Source organism: Hyla sarda, chromosome 7, assembly GCF_029499605.1.
Source record: "Hyla sarda isolate aHylSar1 chromosome 7, aHylSar1.hap1, whole genome shotgun sequence".
NCBI classification, from domain to species: Eukaryota; Metazoa; Chordata; class Amphibia; order Anura; family Hylidae; genus Hyla; species Hyla sarda.
Genome location: NC_079195.1, coordinates 234,663,071 through 234,688,048, shown reverse-complemented (window position 1 = coordinate 234,688,048; position 24,978 = coordinate 234,663,071). Strand labels below are relative to the sequence as shown.

General features: G+C 47.1%; 1 protein-coding gene across 2 annotated transcripts in view; it reads right to left on the bottom strand.

Annotated features, from left to right (window-relative positions):
• Window positions 1-20,161, bottom strand: part of ERI3 (ERI1 exoribonuclease family member 3) — a 248,152-nt gene extending 227,991 nt beyond the window's left edge. Inside the window, exons 1-2 of one of the 2 annotated variants that reach the window (XM_056533152.1) lie at window positions 20,009-20,161; window position 19,838 (exon numbers count right to left, since the gene is read on the bottom strand). In XM_056533152.1, the coding sequence (XP_056389127.1) occupies window position 19,838; window positions 20,009-20,161 (154 nt within the window). The remainder of the gene's footprint in view (window positions 1-19,837; window positions 19,839-20,008) is intronic. The other variant, XM_056533151.1, reaches the window with a different exon arrangement.
• Window positions 20,162-24,978: the final 4,817 nt, after the last annotated feature.

Here is a 24,978-nt window from a genome sequence, read left to right as displayed (position 1 = left end):
TTGTCACCGACAGTGTATACAATACACCCCCCCCCCCATCTACACCGATGTCACTGACAGTGTATACAATACACCCCCACCACCCCCCCCCCCATCTACACCGATGTCACCGACAGTGTATACAATACACCCCCCCCCCCCCCCATCTACACCGATGTCACCGACAGTGTATACAATACACCCCCCATCTACACCGATGTATATACTGTCGGTGACATGATACACCCCATCTACACCGATGTCACCGACAGTATATACATGATACACCCCATCTACACCGATGTCACCGACAGTATATACATGATACACACCATCTACACCGATGTCACCGACAGTATATACATGATACACCCCATCTACACCGATGTCACCGACAGTATATACATGATACACAACATCTACACCGATGTCACCGACAGTATATACATGATACACACCATCTACACCGATGTCACCGACAGTATATACATGATACACCCCATCTACACCGATGTCACTGACAGTATATACATGATACACCCCATCTACACCGATGTCACTGACAGTATATACATGATACACACCATCTACACCGATGTCACTGACAGTATATACATGATACATACACCCCATCTACACCGATGTCACTGACAGTATATACATGATACACCCCATCTACACCGATGTCACTGACAGTATATACATGATACACCCCATCTACACCGATGTCACTGACAGTATATACATGATACACCCCATCTACACCGATGTCACTGACAGTATATACATGATACACCCCATCTACACCGATGTCACCGACAGTATATACATGATACACCCCATCTACACCGATGTCACCGACAGTATATACATGATACACCCCATCTACACCGATGTCACCGACAGTATATACATGATACACCCCATCTACATCGATGTCACCGACAGTATATACATGATACACCCCATCTACACCGATGTCACTGACAGTATATACATGATACACCCCATCTACACCGATGTCACTGACAGTATATACATGATACACAACATCTACACCGATGTCACTGACAGTATATACATGATACACCCCATCTACACCGATGTCACCGACAGTATATACATGATACACAACATCTACACTGATGTCACCGACAGTATATACATGATACACCCCATCTACACCGATGTCACCGACAGTATATACATGATACACCCCATCTACACCGATGTCACTGACAGTATATACATGATACACCCCATCTACACCGATGTCACCGACAGTATATACATGATACACAACATCTACACCGATGTCACCGACAGTATATACATGATACACAACATCTACACCGATGTCACCGACAGTATATACATGATACACAACATCTACACCGATGTCACTGACAGTATATACATGATACACAACATCTACACCGATGTCACCGACAGTATATACATGATACACAACATCTACACCGATGTCACTGACAGTATACACATGATACACACCATCTACACCGATGTCACTGACAGTATATACACGATACACACCATCTACACCGATGTCACTGACAGTATACACATGATACACACCATCTACACCGATGTCACCGACAGTATATACATGATACACCCCATCTACACCGATGTCACCGACAGTATATACATGATACACCCCATCTACACCGATGTCACTGACAGTATATACATGATACACACCATCTACACCGATGTCACCGACAGTATATACATGATACACCCCATCTACACCGATGTCACTGACAGTATATACATGATACACAACATCTACACTGATGTCACCGACAGTATATACATGATACACAACATCTACACCGATGTCACCGACAGTATATACATGATACACCCCATCTACACCGATGTCACCGACAGTATATACATGATACACACCATCTACACCGATGTCACTGACAGTATATACATGATACACCCCATCTACACCGATGTCACCGACAGTATATACATGATACACACCATCTACATCGATGTCACCACAGCACAAACACATCATACATACACCACAATAGCTACACAGCTGTCACCACAGGACACATATGTTACACACATCCACAACATCTATCAGTATCCGACACAATCACTTCACAGTGTGCGGGAGCTGAGGCTGCAGTACCTGACACCACCACTACACAGAGTACAGCGCCATCTGCTTCCTGCCCTAAGCCGCCGATTGGTCGGAGTGTAAGGTATCAGCTCCCCTGAGATTTGTACAGTTGCAGTAAGAGAGCAAAAAAAATTAAATAAAATAGAAGGTGTACACAGTCTCAGGGGAGGGGTATAACTACAACATATCCTGGTCACAGAGACAGCAGCAGTATACAGATAGAACTGGAGGGGTATAACTACTACATATCCTGATCACGTAGAGATCGAAGCAGTATATAGAAAGAACTGGAGGGGTATAACTACTACATATCCTGATCACAGAGACAGCAGCAGTATACAGATAGAACTGGAGGGGTATAACTACTACATATCCTGATCACGTAGAGATAGAAGCAGTATATAGAAAGAACTGCCACACACACACACTTCTGTTCAGTTGTTTACAGAAGAAAATAAAGGACAAGAACCTCAGTTAAGGAGGAAGACTTATGACTCTTTTGATGCATGTGTCTTTACAGAGGAATAGGGATCTAAGTCAGCTGACTAAAGTAAAGATAAATGTCACATGAGCCCGATGGGATACACCCAAAAGTATCACAAAAGCTCAGCGGTGTACAAGCAAAACTGTTCCCAGATTTAATTAACCAATTACTGGTAACATGAGACACTTTACAAATTGGAAATAAGCAAATCATGTGCCCAATCACAAGAAAGGTATTCGAGAGGAACCAGGCGACTATAGGCCAGTAAGTCTGACATCAATATAAAAGGGAAATAAATGTAAACTCTGCTAAAGGATAGGATTGTGGGACATCTAGTCATGTGACTATAATAATAGATGGAGGAGTATAGTGGTATAATAATAGATGGAGGAGGAGTATAGTGATATAATAATAGATGGAGGAGGAGTATAGTGATATAATAATAGATGGAGGAGGAGTATAGTGATATAATAATAGATGGAGGAGGAGTATAGTGATATAATAGATGGAGGAGGAGTAAAGTGATATAATAATAGATGGAGGAGCAGTATAGTGATATATCACTATACTGCTCCTCCTCCATCTATTATTATATCACTATACTGCTCCTCCTCCATCTATTATTATATCACTATACTGCTCCTCCTCCATCTATTACTATAATAGATGGAGGAGGAGCAGTATAGTGATATAATAGATGGAGGAGGAGCAGTATAGTGATATAATAATAGATGGAGGAGGAGTATAGTGATATAATAATAGATGGAGGAGGAGTACAGTGATATAATAATAGATGGAGGAGGAGGAGTATAGTGATATAATAATAGATGGAGGAGGAGCAGTATAGTGATATAATAATAGATGGAGGAGGAGGAGTATAGTGATATAATAATAGATGGAGGAGGAGTATAGTGATATAATAATAGATGGAGGAGGAGTATAGTGATATAATAATAGATGGAGGAGCAGTATAGTGATATAATAATAGATGGAGGAGGAGGAGAATAGTGATATAATAATAGATGGAGGAGGAGTATAGTGATATAATAGATGGAGGAGCAGTATAGTGATATAATAATAGATGGAGGAGGGGCAGTATAGTGATATAATAATAGATGGAGGAGCAGTATAGTGATATAATAGATGGAGGAGCAGTATAGTGATATAATAATAGATGGAGGAGCAGTATAGTGATATAATAGATGGAGGAGCAGTATAGTGATATAATAATAGATGGAGGAGGAGTATAGTGATATAATAATAGATGGAGGAGGAGCAGTATAGTGATATAATAATAGATGGAGGAGCAGTATAGTGATATAATAATAGATGGAGGAGGAGCAGTATAGTGATATAATAATAGATGGAGGAGGAGCAGTATAGTGATATAATAATAGATGGAGGAGGAGCAGTATAGTGATATAATAATAGATGGAGGAGGAGCAGTATAGTGATATAATAATAGATGGAGGAGGAGGAGTATAGTGATATAATAATAGATGGAGGAGGAGGAGTATAGTGATATAATAATAGATGGAGGGAGCAGTATAGTGATATAATAATAGATGGAGGAAGAGGAGTATAGTGATATAATAATAGATGGAGGAGGAGTATAGTGATATAATAATAGATGGAGGAGGAGTATAGTGATATAATAATAGATGGGGAGGGGCAGTATAGTGATATAATAATAGATGGAGGAGGAGTATAGTGATATAATAATAGATGGAGGAGGAGTATAGTGATATAATAATAGATGGAGGGGCAGTATAGTGATATAATAATAGATGGAGGAGGAGTATAGTGATATAATAATAGATGGAGGAGGAGTATAGTGATATAATAATAGATGGAGGAGCAGTATAGTGATATAATAATAGATGGAGGAGGAGGAGTATAGTGATATAATAATAGATGGAGGAGGAGTATAGTGATATAATAATAGATGGAGGAGGAGGAGTATAGTGATATAATAATAGATGGGGGAGCAGTATAGTGATATAATAATAGATGGAGGAGGAGCAGTATAGTGATATAATAATAGATGGAGGAGCAGTATAGTGATATAATAATAGATGGAGGAGGAGTATAGTGATATAATAATAGATGGAGGAGGAGCAGTATAGTGATATAATAATAGATGGAGGAGGAGTATAGTGATATAATAATAGATGGAGGAGGAGGGAGTATAGTGATATAATAGATGGAGGAGGAGTATAGTGATATAATAATAGATGGAGGAGGAGTATAGTGATATAATAGATGGAGGAGGAGTATAGTGATATAATAATAGATGGAGGAGCAGTATAGTGATATAATAATAGATGGAGGAGGAGGAGGAGTATAGTGATATAATAATAGATGGGGGAGCAGTATAGTGATATAATAATAGATGGAGGAGCAGTATAGTGATATAATAATAGATGGAGGAGGAGGAGTATAGTGATATAATAATAGATGGAGGAGGAGGAGTATAGTGATATAATAATAGATGGAGGAGGAGGAGGAGTATAGTGAATATAATAATAGATGGAGGAGGAGGAGTATAGTGATATAATAATAGATGGAGGAGGAGGAGTATAGTGATATAATAATAGATGGAGGAGCAGTATAGTGATATAATAATAGATGGAGGAGGAGCAGTATAGTGATATAATAATAGATGGAGGAGGAGCAGTATAGTGATATAATAATAGATGGAGGAGGAGTATAGTAATATAATAATAGATGGAGGAGCAGTATAGTGATATAATAATAGATGGAGGAGGAGTATAGTGATATAATAATAGATGGAGGAGCAGTATAGTGATATAATAATAGATGGAGGAGCAGTATAGTGATATAATAATAGATGGAGGAGGAGTATAGTGATATAATAATAGATGGAGGAGGAGCAGTATAGTGATATAATAATAGATGGAGGAGGAGTATAGTGATATAATAATAGATGGAGGAGGAGTATAGTGATATAATAATAGATGGAGGAGGAGTATAGTGATATAATAATAGATGGAGGAGCAGTATAGTGATATAATAATAGATGGAGGAGGAGGAGGAGTATAGTGATATAATAATAGATGGGGGGAGCAGTATAGTGATATAATAATAGATGGAGGAGCAGTATAGTGATATAATAATAGATGGAGGAGGAGGAGTATAGTGATATAATAATAGATGGAGGAGGAGGAGTATAGTGATATAATAATAGATGGAGGAGGAGGAGTATAGTGATATAATAATAGATGGAGGAGGAGGAGGAGTATAGTGATATAATAATAGATGGAGGAGGAGGAGTATAGTGATATAATAATAGATGGAGGAGGAGGAGTATAGTGATATAATAATAGATGGAGGAGCAGTATAGTGATATAATAATAGATGGAGGAGGAGCAGTATAGTGATATAATAATAGATGGAGGAGGAGCAGTATAGTGATATAATAATAGATGGAGGAGGAGTATAGTAATATAATAATAGATGGAGGAGCAGTATAGTAATATAATAATAGATGGAGGGAGCAGTATAGTGATATAATAATAGATGGAGGAGGAGTATAGTGATATAATAATAGATGGAGGAGGAGTATAGTAATATAATAATAGATGGAGGAGGAGTATAGTGATATAATAATAGATGGAGGAGGAGTATAGTAATATAATAATAGATGGAGGAGGAGTATAGTAATATAATAATAGATGGAGGAGCAGTATAGTGATATAATAATAGATGGAGGAGGAGTATAGTGATATAATAATAGATGGAGGAGGAGCAGTATAGTGATATTAATAATAGATGGAGGAGGAGTATAGTGATATAATAATAGATGGAGGAGGAGTATAGTGATATAATAATAGATGGAGGAGGAGTATAGTGATATAATAATAGATGGAGGAGGAGTATAGTGATATAATAATAGATGGAGGAGGAGGAGTATAGTGATATAATAATAGATGGAGGAGGAGGAGTATAGTGATATAATAATAGATGGAGGAGGAGGAGTATAGTGATATAATAATAGATGGAGGAGGAGTAGTATAGTGATATAATAATAGATGGAGGAGGAGTATAGTGATATAATAATAGATGGAGGAGCAGTATAGTGATATAATAGATGGAGGAGGAGGAGTATAGTGATATAATAATAGATGAAGGAGGAGCAGTATAGTGATATAATAATAGATGGAGGAGGAGCAGTATAGTGATATAATAATAGATGGAGGAGGAGGAGTATAGTGATATAATAATAGATGGAGGAGGAGCAGTATAGTGATATAATAATAGATGGAGGAGGAGCAGTATAGTGATATAATAATAGATGGAGGAGGAGTATAGTGATATAATAATAGATGGAGGAGGAGTATAGTGATATAATAATAGATGGAGGAGGAGGAGTATAGTGATATAGTAATAGATGGAGGAGGAGTATAGTGATATAATAATAGATGGAGGAGGAGTATAGTGATATAATAATAGATGGAGGAGGAGTATAGTGATATAATAGATGGAGGAGGAGTATAGTGATATAATAATAGATGGAGGAGGAGTATAGTGATATAATAATAGATGGAGGAGCAGTATAGTGATATAATAATAGATGGAGGAGGAGCAGTATAGTGATATAATAATAGATGGAGGAGCAGTATAGTGATATAATAATAGATGGAGGAGGAGTATAGTGATATAATAATAGATGGAGGAGGAGTATAGTGATATAATAATAGATGGAGGAGGAGTATAGTGATATAATAATAGATGGAGGAGTATAGTGATATAATAATAGATGGAGGAGGAGCAGTATAGTGATATAATAATAGATGGAGGAGCAGTATAGTGATATAATAATAGATGGAGGAGGAGTATAGTGATATAATAATAGATGGAGGAGGAGTATAGTGATATAATAATAGATGGAGGAGCAGTATAGTGATATAATAATAGATGGAGGAGGAGTATAGTGATATAATAATAGATGGAGGAGGAGGAGTATAGTGATATAATAATAGATGGAGGAGCAGTATAGTGATATAATAATAGATGGAGGAGCAGTATAGTGATATAATAATAGATGGAGGAGCAGTATAGTGATATAATAATAGATGGAGGAGCAGTATAGTGATATAATAATAGATGGAGGAGGAGTATAGTGATATAATAATAGATGGAGGAGCAGTATAGTGATATAATAATAGATGGAGGAGGAGTATAGTGATATAATAATAGATGGAGGAGGAGTATAGTGATATAATAATAGATGGAGGAGGAGTATAGTGATATAATAATAGATGGAGGAGCAGTATAGTGATATAATAATAGATGGAGGAGGAGCAGTATAGTGATATAATAATAGATGGAGGAGGAGTATAGTGATATAATAATAGATGGCGGAGGAGTATAGTGATATAATAATAGATGGAGGAGGAGTATAGTGATATAATAATAGATGGAGGAGCAGTATAGTGATATAATAGATGGAGGAGGAGTATAGTGATATAATAATAGATGGAGGAGGAGTATAGTGATATAATAATAGATGGAGGAGGAGTATAGTGATATAATAATAGATGGAGGAGCAGTATAGTGATATAATAGATGGAGGAGGAGCAGTATAGTGATATAATAATAGATGGAGGAGCAGTATAGTGATATAATAATAGATGGAGGAGGAGTATATTGATAATAATAGATGGAGGAGCAGTATAGTGATATAATAATAGATGGAGGAGCAGTATAGTGATATAATAATAGATGGAGGAGGAGTATAGTGATATAATAATAGATGGAGGAGCAGTATAGTGATATAATAATAGATGGAGGAGGAGCAGTATAGTGATATAATAATAGATGGAGGAGCAGTATAGTGATATAATAATAGATGGAGGAGCAGTATAGTGATATAATAATAGATGGAGGAGCAGTATAGTGATATAATAATAGATGGAGGGAGCAGTATAGTGATATAATAATAGATGGAGGAGGAGTATAGTGATATAATAATAGATGGAGGAGGAGTATAGTGATATAATAATAGATGGAGGAGGAGCAGTATAGTGATATAATAATAGATGGAGGAGGAGTATAGTGATATAATAGATGGAGGAGGAGCAGTATAGTGATATAATAATAGATGGAGGAGGAGTATAGTGATGTAATAATAGATGGAGGAGGAGTATAGTGATATAATAGATGGAGGAGAGGAGTATAGTGATATAATAATAGATGGAGGAGGAGTATAGTGATATAATAATAGATGGAGGAGGAGTATAGTGATATAATAATAGATGGAGGAGGAGTATAGTGATATAATAATAGATGAGGAGGAGCAGTATAGTGATATAATAATAGATGGAGGAGGAGTATAGTGATATAATAATAGATGGAGGAGGAGCAGTATAGTGATATAATAATAGATGGAGGAGCAGTATAGTGATATAATAATAGATGGAGGAGCAGTATAGTGATATAATAATAGATGGAGGAGCAGTATAGTGATATAATAATAGATGGAGGAGTATAGTGATATAATAATAGATGGAGGAGGAGTATAGTGATATAATAATAGATGGAGGAGGAGCAGTATAGTGATATAATAATAGATGGAGGAGGAGCAGTATAGTGATATAATAATAGATGGAGGAGGAGTATAGTGATATAATAATAGATGGAGGAGCAGTATAGTGATATAATAATAGATGGAGGAGCAGTATAGTGATATAATAATAGATGGAGGAGCAGTATAGTGATATAATAATAGATGGAGGAGGAGTATAGTGATATAATAATAGATGGAGGAGCAGTATAGTGATATAATAATAGATGGAGGAACAGTATAGTGATATAATAATAGATGGAGGAGCAGTATAGTGATATAATAATAGATGGGGAGGGGCAGTATAGTGATATAATAATAGATGGAGGAGGAGTATAGTGATATAATAATAGATGGAGGAGGAGTATAGTGATATAATAATAGATGGATGAGGAGCAGTATAGTGATATAATAATAGATGGAGGAGCAGTATAGTGATATAATAATAGATGGAGGAGCAGTATAGTGATATAATAATAGATGGGGAGGGGCAGTATAGTGATATAATAATAGATGGAGGAGGAGTATAGTGATATAATAATAGATGGAGGAGGAGTATAGTGATATAATAATAGATGGAGGAGGAGTATAGTGATATAATAATAGATGGAGGAGCAGTATAGTGATATAATAATAGATGGAGGAGCAGTATAGTGATATAATAATAGATGGAGGAGCAGTATAGTGATATAATAATAGATGGGGAGGGGCAGTATAGTGATATAATAATAGATGGAGGAGGAGTATAGTGATATAATAATAGATGGAGGAGGAGTATAGTGATATAATAATAGATGGATGAGGAGCAGTATAGTGATATAATAATAGATGGAGGAGCAGTATAGTGATATAATAATAGATGGAGGAGGAGGAGTATAGTGATATAATAATAGATGGAGGAGGAGTATAGTGATATAATAATAGATGGAGGAGGAGTATAGTGATATAATAATAGATGGAGGAGCAGTATAGTGATATAATAATAGATGGAGGAGCAGTATAGTGATATAATAATAGATGGGGAGGGGCAGTATAGTGATATAATAATAGATGGAGGAGCAGTATAGTGATATAATAATAGATGGAGGAGCAGTATAGTGATATAATAATAGATGGAGGAGGAGTATAGTGATATAATAATAGATGGAGGAGGAGTATAGTGATATAATAATAGATGGAGGAGGAGTATAGTGATATAATAATAGATGGAGGAGCAGTATAGTGATATAATAATAGATGGAGGAGGAGGAGTATAGTGATATAATAATAGATGGAGGAGGAGCAGGAGTATAGTGATATAATAATAGATGGGGGAGGGGCAGTATAGTGATATAATAATAGATGGGGGAGGGGCAGTATAGTGATATAATAGAAGGGGGAGGGGCAGTATAGTGATATAATAATAGATGGGGAGGGGCAGTATAGTGATATAATAATAGATGGGGAGGGGCAGTATAGTGATATAATAATAGATGGGGAGGGGCAGTATAGTGATATAATAATAGATGGGGAGGGGCAGTATAGTGATATAATAATAGATGGGGAGGGGTTTAGGTAAAACAGAGGAATGGTCAGAACTCCAACATTTAAGAAGTGCAGATAATACACCTGGGACATAATAACCGAAGGATAATATATAGATTCTGTGATCCAGTCCTGATCTCAGCATCTGAGGAAAGGGATTTGGGAGTAATTATTTCAGAAGACTTAAAAGGGTACTACATTAAAAAAAAAATCAAAAACCAGCACCAGTTCATTTAAAATTAAATAAGTTGTTTTCACCAGAGCAGCAAGAAATGCTAGCAGAGTGCTTGGAGTAGCGGGAGAGGTATTATCAGTAGAGGGAGGTGCTCATGGATGTATAAGGAGAGGTATTATCAGTAGAAGGAGGTGCTCATGGGGGTGTATAAGAAGAGGTATTATCAGTAGAGGGAAGTGCTCATGGGGGTGTATAAGAAGAGGTATTATCAGTAGAGGGAGGTGCTCATGGGGATGTATAAGAAGAGGTATTAATCAGTAGAGGGAAGTGCTCATGGGGGTGTATAAGGAGAGGTATTAGCAGTAGAGGGAGGTGCTCATGGATGTATAAGGAGAGGTATTATCAGTAGAGGGAGGTGCTCATGAGTGTATAGGGAGAGGTATTATCAGTAGAGGGAGGTGCTCATGGATGTATAAGGAGAGGTATTATCAGTAGAGGGAGGTGCTCATGGATGTATAAGGAGAGGTATTATCAGTAGAGGGAGGTGCTCATGAGTGTATAGGGAGAGGTATTATCAGTAGAGGGAGGTGCTCATGGATGTATAAGGAGAGGTATTATCAGTAGAGGGAGGTGCTCATGGATGTATAAGGAGAGGTATTATCAGTAGAGGGAGGTGCTCATGAATGTATAAGGAGAGGTATTATCAGTAGAGGGAGGTGCTCATGGATGTATAAGGAGAGGTATTATCAGTAGAAGGAGGTGCTCACGGATATATATGGAGAGGTATTATCAGTAGAGGGAGGTGCTCATGCCCCTGTACAGAGCTGCACTGGTGAGACCTCACTTGGAGTATTGTACACAGTACTGAAGAGCGATTTCTAGAAGGATATAAATTAGGGATGCACCGATATATCGGCTGAAAATAGCTATTTCAGAAAAATGCCGAAACAACAAAAAAATGTGCCGATAATGACCCACCTCCCCTGCCCGCCCACAGCAAAAGTTACAAACACTGCCAGTGGCAGAGGCGTAGCGTGGGGGGGTGCAGGGGGGGGGCGGCCGCACTGGGCGCAACATCTGGGGGGGGCGCGCTCTCCGGGATAGGAATACTTTTTATGTGCCCGGGCCGGCTCCCGTGTGTGGCTGCAGGCGGGGGCCGACCAGAGCATATAAAACCTAAGACTGTATACTAAAAACCAGGGGGCCTCCAGCTGTTGTGAAACTACAACTCCCAGCATGCCCGGACTGGCAAAGTCTGTCCGGGCATGCTGGGAGTTGTAGTTTCACAACAGCTGGAGGCCCCCTGGTTTTTAGTATACAGTATTAGGTTTTATATGCTCTGGTCGGCCCCCGCCTGCAGCCACACACGGTCACTCACCATTCCCCGGCGTCCTCCTGTTGTGGGGGGAGCTCCCGACCATTAATGTGGGGGGAGCTCCCGACCATTAATGTGGGGGGAGCTCCCGACCATTAATGTGGGGGGAGCTCCCGACCTAATGTGGGGGAGCTGGCAATCTAATGTGGGGGAGCCTAATCTAACGAGTGGAGCGCTGCATTTTACCAGATGACGGGGAGAAGTCATTTTCGGTATCGGTTTCGGCCGGACATTTTTTTTTATTTCGGTTTCGTTTCGGTTCTGAAATTTCCATTCCGTGCACCTCTAACATAAATACATTGTAAAGTTCAGATACTAAAGAAGTCCATGGACTGAGGAGAAAACTGACAGGAAGATTCCAGGATCTTCTCATCTACAGAAGAAAGGAGACCGGGGAGAAGATAGAGACTTTATATACATAAAGGGGAACACCACAGAAAAGGGGGGAGATTTATTTAAGAGAAATACTACAAGAGGACACTGTTATATAGAGGACAGTGTTATATAGAGGACAGTGTTATAAAGGGGGAGAGGGAGGTGTCTGCAGTAATTTCATGAAGTATTACTTTACTGAGAGTAGGGTTGGGCGGTATGACCAAATATGTGTATCACGGTATTTTTGTAACTTATGGCGGTTCCATGGTATATAACAGTATTTCTCCACCCCCCCCCCCCTTAAATCATGTGACCCACGAGCGCTGTTCTGCTCCCCCCAAAATTAATCATCAGCCCAGCGCTGTGCTGTCCCCATTGGGGTACTACTCACATATGTCACCCGCAAGCGCTGCCCTCCTCGTCCTCCTGTTTGTTGCGGGCCGCCTGCGCTGGCTGGAACTCTGTACAGTACAGAGGGCCGGGGGGAGACGGCGCACAGTACAGAGGGCCGGGGGGAGACGGCGCACAGTACAGAGGGCCGGGGGGAGACGGCGCACAGTACAGAGGGCCGGGGGGAGACGGCGCACAGTACAGAGGGCCGGGGGGAGACGGCGCACAGTACAGAGGGCCGGGGGGAGACGGCGCACAGTACAGAGGGCCGGGGGGAGACGGCGCACAGTACAGAGGGCCGGGGGGAGACGGCGCACAGTACAGAGGGCCGGGGGGAGACGGCGCACAGTACAGAGGGCCGGGGGGAGACGGCGCACAGTACAGAGGGCCGGGGGGAGACGGCGCACAGTACAGAGGGCCGGGGGGAGACGGCGCACAGTACAGAGGGCCGGGGGGAGACGGCGCACAGTACAGAGGGCCGGGGGGAGACGGCGCACAGTACAGAGGGCCGGGGGGAGACGGCGCACAGTACAGAGGGCCGGGGGGAGACGGCGCACAGTACAGAGGGCCGGGGGGAGACGGCGCACAGTACAGAGGGCCGGGGGGAGACGGCGCACAGTACAGAGGGCCGGGGGGAGACGGCGCACAGTACAGAGGGCCGGGGGGAGACGGCGCACAGTACAGAGGGCCGGGGGGAGACGGCGCACAGTACAGAGGGCCGGGGGGAGACGGCGCACAGTACAGAGGGCCGGGGGGAGACGGCGCACAGTACAGAGGGCCGGGGGGAGACGGCGCACAGTACAGAGGGCCGGGGGGAGACGGCGCACAGTACAGAGGGCCGGGGGGAGACGGCGCACAGTACAGAGGGCCGGGGGGAGACGGCGCACAGTACAGAGGGCCGGGGGAGACGGCGCACAGTACAGAGGGCCGGGGGAGACGGCGCACAGTACAGAGGGCCGGGGGAGACGGCGCACAGTACAGAGGGCCGGGGGAGACGGCGCACAGTACAGAGGGCCGGGGGAGACGGCGCACAGTACAGAGGGCCGGGGGAGACGGCGCACAGTACAGAGGGCCGGGGGAGACGGCGCACAGTACAGAGGGCCGGGGGAGACGGCGCACAGTACAGAGGGCCGGGGGAGACGGCGCACAGTACAGAGGGCCGGGGGAGACGGCGCACAGTACAGAGGGCCGGGGGAGACGGCGCACAGTACAGAGGGCCGGGGGAGACGGCGCACAGTACAGAGGGCCGGGGGAGACGGCGCACAGTACAGAGGGCCGGGGGAGACGGCGCACAGTACAGAGGGCCGGGGGAGACGGCGCACAGTACAGAGGGCCGGGGGAGACGGCGCACAGTACAGAGGGCCGGGGGAGACGGCGCACAGTACAGAGGGCCGGGGGAGACGGCGCACAGTACAGAGGGCCGGGGGAGACGGCGCACAGTACAGAGGGCCGGGGGAGACGGCGCACAGTACAGAGGGCCGGGGGAGACGGCGCACAGTACAGAGGGCCGGGGGAGACGGCGCACAGTACAGAGGGCCGGGGGAGACGGCGCACAGTACAGAGGGCCGGGGGAGACGGCGCACAGTACAGAGGGCCGGGGGAGACGGCGCACAGTACAGAGGGCCAGGGGAGACGGCGCACAGTACAGAGGGCTAGGGGCACAGCGCACAGTACAGAGGGCTAGGGGCACAGCGCACAGTACAGAGGGCTAGGGGCACAGCGCACAGTACAGAGGGCTAGGGGCACAGCGCACAGTACAGAGGGCTAGGGGCACAGCGCACAGTACAGAGGGCTAGGGGCACAGCGCACAGTACAGAGGGCTAGGGGCACAGCGCACAGTACAGAGGGCTAGGGGCACAGCGCACAGTACAGAGGGCTAGGGGCACAGCGTACAGTACAGAGGGCTAGGGGCACAGCGTACAGTACAGAGGGCTAGGGGCACAGCGCACAGTACAGAGGGCTAGGGGCACAGCGCACAGTACAGAGGGCTAGGGGCACAGCGCACAGTACAGAGGGCTAGGGGCACAGCGCACAGTACAGAGGGCTAGGGGCACAGCGCACAGTACAGAGGGCTAGGGGCACAGCGCACAGTACAGAGGGCTAGGGGCACAGCGCACAGTACAGAGGGCTAGGGGCACAGCGTACAGTACAGAGGGCTAGGGGCACAGCGTACAGTACAGAGGGCTAGGGGCACAGCGTACAGTACAGAGGGCTAGGGGCACAGCGTACAGTACAGAGGGCTAGGGGCACAGCGTACAGTACAGAGGGCTAGGGGCACAGCGTACAGTACAGAGGGCTAGGGGCACAGCGTACAGTACAGAGGGCTAGGGGCACAGCGTACAGTACAGAGGGCTAGGGGCACAGCGTACAGTACAGAGGGCTAGGGGCACAGCGTACAGTACAGAGGGCTAGGGGCACAGCGTACAGTACAGAGGGCTAGGGGCACAGCGCACAGTACAGAGGGCTAGGGGCACAGCGTACAGTACAGAGGGCTAGGGGCACAGCGTACAGTACAGAGGGCTAGGGGCACAGCGTACAGTACAGAGGGCTAGGGGCACAGCGTACAGTACAGAGGGCTAGGGGCACAGCGTACAGTACAGAGGGCTAGGGGCACAGCGTACAGTACAGAGGGCTAGGGGCACAGCGTACAGTACAGAGTTCCAGCCAGCGCAGGCGGCCCGCAACAAACAGGAGGACGAGGAGGGCAGCGCTTGCGGGTGACATATGTGAATAGTACCCCAATGGGGACCGCGCAGCACTGGGCTGATGATCAATTTGGGGGGAGCAGAACAGCGCTCGCGGGTCACATGATTAGTTGTGGGGACAGCGCTGGGCTGATAATTCATTCATTCCAGAGGGGGAGGGGCCAAACCGGTATTGCGGTATGGGGGAAGAATTCATATAGTGCCGGACAAAAATTTCGGTATTTGGTATGAACCGGTATATTACCCAGCGGTAGTGGGTGCGTGGGATAGCCTTTCTGCAGAAGTGGGAACCATAAATACAGGGAGGAGTGTAAGCATGGGATAAGCATAAGACTATCCTTCATATAAGATAAAGATCGGTATAAGACTATCCTTCATATAAGATAAAGATCGGTATAAGACTATCCTTCATATAAGATAAAGATAGGTATAAGGCTATCCTTCATATAAGATAGAGATAGGTATAAGGCTCCTTCATATAAGATAGGGATAGGTATAAGGCTATCCTTCATATAAGATACAGATAGGTATAAGACTATCCTACATATTAGGCTGGGTCCACACTACGTTTTGTCCCATACGGGAGCGCATACGGCAGGGGGGAGCTAAAAGCTCGCGATCCCGTATGTGACCGTATGCGCTCCCGTATGCCATTCATTTCAATGAGCCGACCGGAGTGAAACGTTCGGTCGGCTCATTTTTGCGCCGTATGCGCTTTTACAACCGGACCTAAAACTGTGGTCAACCACGGTTTTAGGTCCGGTTGTAAAAGCGCATACGGCGCAAAAATGAGCCGACCGGACCGAACGTTTCCCTCCGGTCGGCTCATTGAAATGAATGACATGCGGGAGCGCATACGGTGACATACGGGAGCGCGAGCTTTTAGCTCCCTCCTGCCGTATGCGCTCCCGTATGGGACAAAACGTAGTGTGGACCCAGCCTAAGAGAGATAGGTATAAGGCTATCCTTCATATAAGATAGGGATAGGTATAAGGCTCCTTCATATAAGAGAGAGATATATATAAGGCTCCTTCATATAAGAGAGAGATATATATAAGGCTATCCTTCATATAAGAGAGAGATATATATAAGGCTATCCTTCATATAAGAGAGAGATATATATAAGGCTATCCTTCATATAAGAGATAGGACCAGGGAATATTCATAGTATTTAGAATATAGGGCAGACTAGATGGGATGAATGGTTCATATCAGCAGACGATTTTATGTTTCTATATACACCGTATAATTAACATATATATATATATATATATATATATATACACACACACACACACACACACTGATCTCATAGAGAAAGCAGCAGTATACAGAAAGAGCTGGGAGGGAAGTTATATCTCTATTACGTATCCTATATTACATATACTACGGTTTTAGGTCCGGTCCAAAACCGCATACGGGTCAAAACTGAGCCGACCGGAGTCACCGTTTGTCTCCAGTCGGATCATTAAAGTAAATGGAGTCACGGGCTGATCCGGCCGGGGTACGGGAGCACCCGGTTTGCCCCTCCCCCCTCGGATCCAGCACCCGTATGTACAAAACGTGGTGTGAATGTAGCCTAACAGACCCAGACAGCGGACACATCTGTGGAGGAAAGAGGACTACAAACCCCAGCACAGCCAAGTCCAATACACTGCTCAATCCCCCACAAGACGGACACATAACCGGCAGCTGCTGTGCTGAGACTTTTAGTTCTACAGCAGCTTCCAGGTCACATGTGATTTAGAAGATGCAAAAGATTTTAAGTATTTAAAAAAAAAAAAAAAAAAACACACAAACAGGTCACCTGGGCCCCTGAGAGCCACAGAGCATGAAGACCTGAGGAGATGGGGCCCCCGGGTCATGTGGAACTGGAGACAGAACAAACTCAGCAGGGTCCTGTATGTGGGGCCCCTAGTAGAACTGGTATTGGGGGCACCACATCTGTGGGGAGAGGTCTAGTGGGGTCTCTGGGACGTACAGGAATGGTACGGGGGAGGGGACCCCCATCAGGTGTACAGGAATGGTACGGGGGAGGGGACCCCCATCAGGTGTACAGGAATGGTACGGGGGAGGGGACCCCCATCAGGTGTACAGGAATGGTACGGGGGAGGGGACCCCCATCAGGTGTACAGGAATGGTACAGGGGGAGGGGACCCCCATCAGGTGTACAGGAATGGTACAGGGGGAGGGGACCCCCATCAGGTGTACAGGAATGGTACGGGGGAGGGGACCCCCATCAGGTGTACAGGAATGGTACGGGGGAGGGGACCCCCATCAGGTGTACAGGAATGGTACGGGGGAGGGGACCCCCATCAGGTGTACAGGAATGGTACGGGGGAGGGGACCCCCATCAGGTGTACAGGAATGGTACGGGGGAGGGGACCCCCATCAGGTGTACAGGAATGGTACGGGGGAGGGGACCCCCATCAGGTGTACAGGAATGGTACGGGGGAGGGGACCCCCATCAGGTGTACAGGAATGGTACAGGGGGAGGGGACCCCCATCAGGTGTACAGGAATGGTACAGGGGGAGGGGACCCCCATCAGGTGTACAGGAATGGTACAGGGGGAGGGGACCCCCATCAGGTGTACAGGAATGGTACGGGGGGGACCCCCATCAGGTGTACAGGAAGGGTACGGGGGAGGGGACCCCCATCAGGTGTACAGGAAGGGTACAGGGGGCCCCCCTAGACCGTATAGAAGGGTACAGGGGGCCCCCCTAGACCGTATAGAAGGGTACAGGGGGCCCCTAGGCCGTATAGAAGGGTACAGGGGGGGCCCCTAGGCCGTATAGAAGGGTACAGGGGGGGCCCCTAGGCCGTATAGAAGGGTACAGGGGGGGCCCCTAGGCCGTATAGAAGGGTACAGGGGGGGCCCCTAGGCCGTATAGAAGGGTACAGGGGGGGCCCCTAGGCCGTATAGAAGGGTACAGGGGGGGCCCCTAGGCCGTATAGAAGGGTACAGGGGGGCCCCTAGGCCGTATAGAAGGGTACAGGGGGCCCCTAGGCCGTATAGAAGGGTACAGGGGGGGCCCCTAGGCTGTATAGAAGGGTACAGGGGGGGGCCCCTAGGCTGTATAGAAGGGTACAGGGGGGGGCCCCTAGGCTGTATAGAAGGGTACAGGGGGGGCCCCTAGGCCGTATAGAAGGGTACAGGGGGGGCCCCTAGGCCGTATAGAAGGGTACAGGGGGGGCCCCTAGGCCGTATAGAAGGGTACAGGGGGGGCCCCTAGGCCGTATAGAAGGGTACAGGGGGGGCCCCTAGGCCGTATAGAAGGGTACAGGGGGCCCCTAGGCTGTATAGAAGGGTACAGGGGGCCCCTAGGCTGTATAGAAGGGTACAGGGGGCCCCTAGGCTGTATAGAAGGGTACAGGGGGGGCCCCTAGGCCGTATAGAAGGGTACAGGGGGCCCCTAAGCTGTATAGAAGGGTACAGGGGGGCCCCTAAGCTGTATAGAATGGTACAGGGGGGCCCCTAGGCCGTATAGAAGGGTACAGGGGGCCCCTAGGCTGTATAGAAGGGTACAGGGGGCCCCTAGGCTGTATAGAAGGGTACAGGGGGGCCCTAGGCCGTATAGAAGGGTACAGGGGGCCCCTAGGCTGTATAGAAGGGTACAGGGGGGCCCCTAGGCCGTATAGAAGGGTACAGGGGGCCCCTAGGCCGTATAGAAGGGTACAGGGGGGCCCCTAGGCTGTATAGAAGGGTACAGGGGGGCCCCTAGGCTGTATAGAAGGGTACAGGGGGGCCCCTAGGCTGTATAGAAGGGTACAGGGGGGCCCCTAGGCTGTATAGAAGGGTACAGGGGGGCCCCTAGGCTGTATAGAAGGGTACAGGGGGGCCCCTAGGCTGTATAGAAGGGTACAGGGGGGGCCCTAGGCCGTATAGAAGGGTACAGGGGGGCCCCTAGGCTATGTGATGAAGGCCTCTCACGTGTACTGCACCATATGGAGGGCCCCCGGTTACATAGGAGGATGTGGGAGCCCCGGTCTATGTCCCCCGGATACACAGGGATGTGTGTGGCCCCCGGTCTGCCTCCCCCCGGGCCCTCAGCTGTACAGGGATATGTGGGGCCCCTCACCCTCGCTCCCAGCCTGAAGCCCCGGCAGGCCTCTGCAGTGTACAGGCCTCCCCGGCCCCAGCACAGCCCCCCGGAGCCCCGCAGTCCCGGGGCCCCCCACAGCCCGCACACATACAGCTCCCCGGGCCGGGGGTCGCCCCCTCCTCACACACACAACACCCGGCGACTCACCTCCACTCTCCCCCTGTCTATGGAGACGGCCGTGACGGGCAGACGGCGCCCACCAATCAGCGTCTCCGCCGCCGGCACGTATAGCCAATCAGAGCTCAGCAGGGCGGGGCTTAGGCGCAGACCCTTCTCCGCTCCTCTCCTGCATGGAATCATGTGGGAATGTCAGCCAACATGGCGCCGCCCCCGGTGCATGACGGGAGATGTAGTCCCCCCCACATGGCCCTGTGTCATCCCTGCACCTGGAGGATGACGGGGCCGAGGCCGGGGGAAGAGTGAGGGGCCCAGAGGGGAGGGCCAGATAGATACCCGCCATACGGGGTAACCTGCAGTCCTATGTAACACCACAGATAACAGTGATAACTCTCTGAGTACAGATAATGTATAGATGTGACCTGCAGTCCTATGTAACATCACAGATAACACAGTGATAACTCTCTGAGTACAGATAATGTATAGATGTGACCTGCAGTCCTATGTAACATCACAGATAACACAGTGATAACTCTCTGAGTACAGATAATGTATAGATGTGACCTGCAGTCCTATGTAACACCACAGATAACACAGTGATAACTCTCTGAGTACAGATAATGTAGTAGATGTGACCTGCAGTCCTATGTAACACCACAGATAACAGTGATAACTCTCTGAGTACAGATAATGTATAGATGTGACCTGCAGTCCTATGTAACACCACAGATAACAGTGATAACTCTCTGAGTACAGATAATGTATAGATGTGACCTGCAGTCCTATGTAACACCACAGATAACAGTGATAACTCTCTGAGTACAGATAATGTATAGATGTGACCTGCAGTCCTATGTAACACCACATATAACAGTGATAACTCTCTGAGTACAGATAATGTATAGATGTGACCTGCAGTCCTATGTAACACCACAGATAACAGTGATAACTCTCTGAGTACAGATCATGTATAGATGTGACCTGCAGTCCTATGTAACACCACAGATAACACAGTGATAACTCTCTGAGTACAGATAATGTATAGATGTGACCTGCAGTCCTATGTAACACCACAGATAACAGTGATATCTCTCTGAGTGCAGATAATGTATAGATGTGACCTGCAGTCCTATGTAACACCACAGATAACAGTGATAACTCTCTGAGTACAGATAATGTATAGATGTGACCTGCAGTCCTATGTAACACCACAGATAACACAGTGATAACTCTCTGAGTACAGATAATGTAGTAGATGTGACCTGCAGTCCTATGTAACACCACAGATAACAGTGATAACTCTCTGAGTACAGATAATGTATAGATGTGACCTGCAGTCCTATGTAACACCACAGATAACACAGTGATAACTCTCTGAGTACAGATAATGTATAGATGTGACCTGCAGTCCTATGTAACACCACAGATAACAGTGATAACTCTCTGAGTACAGATAATGTAGTAGAGGTGACCTGCAGTCCTATGTAACACCACAGATAACAGTGATAACTCTCTGAGTACAGATAATGTATAGATGTGACCTGCAGTCCTATGTAACACCACAGATAACACAGTGATAACTCTCTGAGTACAGATAATGTATAGAGGTGACCTGCAGTCCTATGTAACACCACAGATAACAGTGATAACTCTCTGAGTACAGATAATGTATAGATGTGACCTGCAGTCCTATGTAACACCACAGATAACACAGTGATAACTCCCTGAGTACATATAATGTATAGATGTGACCTGCAGTCCTATGTAACACCACAGATAACACAGTGATAACTCTCTGAGTACAGATAATGTATAGATGTGACCTGCAGTCCTATGTAACACCACAGATAACACAGTGATAACTCTCTGAGTACAGATAATGTATAGATGTGACCTACAGTCCTATGTAACACCACAGATAACAGTGATAACTCTCTGAGTACAGATAATGTAGTAGATGTCACCTGCAGTCCCATGTAACACGCTATTGACGGTCTGGAATATGCACTGTAGGTTTCTCTGGACCCTGTACATTGCAGTTTTCCTGGCTCTGGAGTTGCTGGTATCTGTAGTGCGGTGTTCGTGGGGTTTTGCAGTGTTGAACCAGGTGCGGGTGATAATGAATTAGAGAAGATTAAGAACAGGCGGGGGTGGGGGGATCATTACTTTCTCGCCCCTTTTTTCGGCTGTGTTCACACTGCATTATCCAGTCCACCTATAATCGCGCGTCCGCCCTGAGCAGAGGGATCAATGGCGTTCGCTGCCCTGAGTCACCGTATTCACCCCGATGCCCTGTTCCTGCCCCCTAGGTGACTGTGGCCATAGAGATCAGTGAGGTGTTACATAGGACTGCTGCTCCTGTTTTTGATGGGATACGGACAGATACAAATATTGGGGTCTTGTTCCTGCGCTGCATGGAGTCTGTGGGTTCTCCCCGGCCCGTCTGCTCTTCATAGACTTCTATGGCGTTTCACACGGCGGAAAATTTGTGGAATATCCGTCCGGAAAACACAGGTGAACATTCCACAAACGCCACGTTCTGGCACCACGACGGCTCGGAGAAGCGGCGTCTTCATTGACAACAAGGTGATTCCGATCCGCAGATACATTTCACTTCTTTCTGCGGAGACCAGAATCGGGATTTCCACAGTAGATGTTTCTGCCGCAGAAATTCCCCCTTGTGCGCGGTGCAGAAATTCCCCCTTGTGCGCGGTGCAAAAATTCACCCTTGTGCGCGGTGCAGAAATTCCCCCTTGTGCGCGGTGCAGAAATTCCCTCTTGTGCGCGGTGCAGAAATTCCCCCTTGTGCGCGGTGCAGAAATTCCCCCTTGTGCGCGGAGCAGAAATTCCCCCTTGTGCGCGGAGCAGAAATTCCCCCTTTTGCGCGGTGCAGAAATTCCCCCTTGTGCGCGGTGCAGAAATTCCCCCTTGTGCGCGGAGCAGAAATTCCCTCTTGTGCGCGGTGCAGCAGAATCCCATTGATAACAATTAGTCTGCACATAGTCCTCCATGCAGCGGTGGCGCCGGCGGGCTCGTGTAGTGCGCCATTCACATTGTTGTGCTGATTTTTGGCCCCAATTATAACATTTTATGTGGAAACCTTAGTAGATATGTTGTTTTTTTGTGAAAATGTCGGGAACACGCCCCTTTTCTGAGACCACGCCCATTTCCCCAGCGGTCACGCCTCTTTTTCGGGTTTTCGTTTTTTTTTTTATTCTGGCGCAAAATCTGGCGCAGACAGAATTTTTGGCGCAATGCAACAGAATCTGGCGCACAACCCAACAAAACATGTCAGGTTTCAATAGTAAATGAGGGCCAATGGCTCCTCAGACACACGAGGCGGCTCTATGATTGAGCAGGTGGGGCGGCTCTATGATTGGGCAGGTTAGGTGGCTCTATGATTGGGCAGGTTAGGCGGCTCTATGATTGGGCAGGTGAGGCGGCTCTATGATTGGGCAGGTGGGGCGGCTCTATGATTGGGCAGGTGGGGCGGCTCTATGATTGGGCAGGTGGGGCGGCTCTATGATTGGGCAGGTGGGGCGGCTCTATAATTGGGCAGGTGGGGCGGCTCTATGATTGGGCAGGTGAGGTGGCTCTATGATTGGGCAGGTGAGGTGGCTCTATGATTGGGCAGGTGAGGTGGCTCTATGATTGGGCAGGTGAGGCGGCTCTATGATTGGGCAGGTGGGGTGGCTCTATGATTGGGCAGGTGAGGCGGCTCTATGATTGAGCAGGTGAGGCGGCTCTATGATTGGGCAGGTGGGGCGGCTCTATGATTGGGCAGGTGAGGCAGCTCTATGATTGGGCAGATGGGGAGGCTCTATGATTGGGCAGGTGGGGCGGCTCTATGATTGGGCAGATGAGGAGGCTCTATGATTGGGCAGGTGGGGCGGCTCTATGATTGGGCAGATGAGGAGGCTCTATGATTGGGCAGGTGGGGCTGCTCTATGATTGGGCAGGCAAGGCGGCTCTATAATTGGGCAGGCAAGGCGGCTCTATGATTGAGCAGGTGAGGCGGCTCTATGATTGGGCAGGTGGGGCGGCTCTATGATTGGGCAGGTGGGGCGGCTCTATGATTGGGCAGGTGTGGCGGCCCTATGATTGGGCAGGCGGGGCGACTCTATAATTGGGCAGGTGAGGAGGCTCTATGATTGGGCATCTGAGGCGGCTCTATGATTGGGCAGGTAGGGTGGCTCTATGATTGGGCTGATGAGGAGGCTCTATGATTGGGCAGGTGAGGCGACTCTATGATTGGACAGGTGGGGTGGCTCTATGATTGGGCAGGTGGGGCGGCTCTATGATTGGGCAGGTGGGGCGGCTCTATGATTGGGCAGGTGAGGCGGCTCTATGATTGGGCAGGTGAGGCGGCTCTATGATTGGGCAGGTGGGGCGGCTCTATGATTGGGCAGGTGGGGCGGCTCTATGATTGGGCAGATGAGGAGGCTCTATGATTGGGCAGGTGAGGCAGCTCTATGATTGGGCAGGTGGGGCGGCTCTATGATTGGGCAGGTGGGGCGGCTCTATGATTGGGCAGGTGAGGCGGCTCTATGATTGGGCAGGTGGGGCGGCTCTATGATTGGGCAGGTGAGGCGGCTCTATGATTGGGCAGGTGGGGCGGCTCTATGATTGGGCAGGTGAGGCGGCTCTATGATTGGGCAGGTGGGGCGGCTCTATGATTGGGCAGGTGAGGCGGCTCTATGATTGGGCAGGTGAGGCGGCTCTATGATTGGGCAGGTGGGGCGGCTCTATGATTGGGCAGGTGAGGCGGCTCTATGATTGGGCAGGTGAGGCGGCTCTATGATTGGGCAGGTGGGGCGGCTCTATGATTGGGCAGGTGGGGCGGCTCTATGATTGGGCAGATGAGGAGGCTCTATGATTGGGCAGGTGAGGCGGCTCTATGATTGGGCAGGTGGGGCGGCTCTATGATTGGGCAGGTGGGGCGGCTCTATGATTGGGCAGGTGAGGCGGCTCTATGATTGGGCAGGTGGGGCGGCTCTATG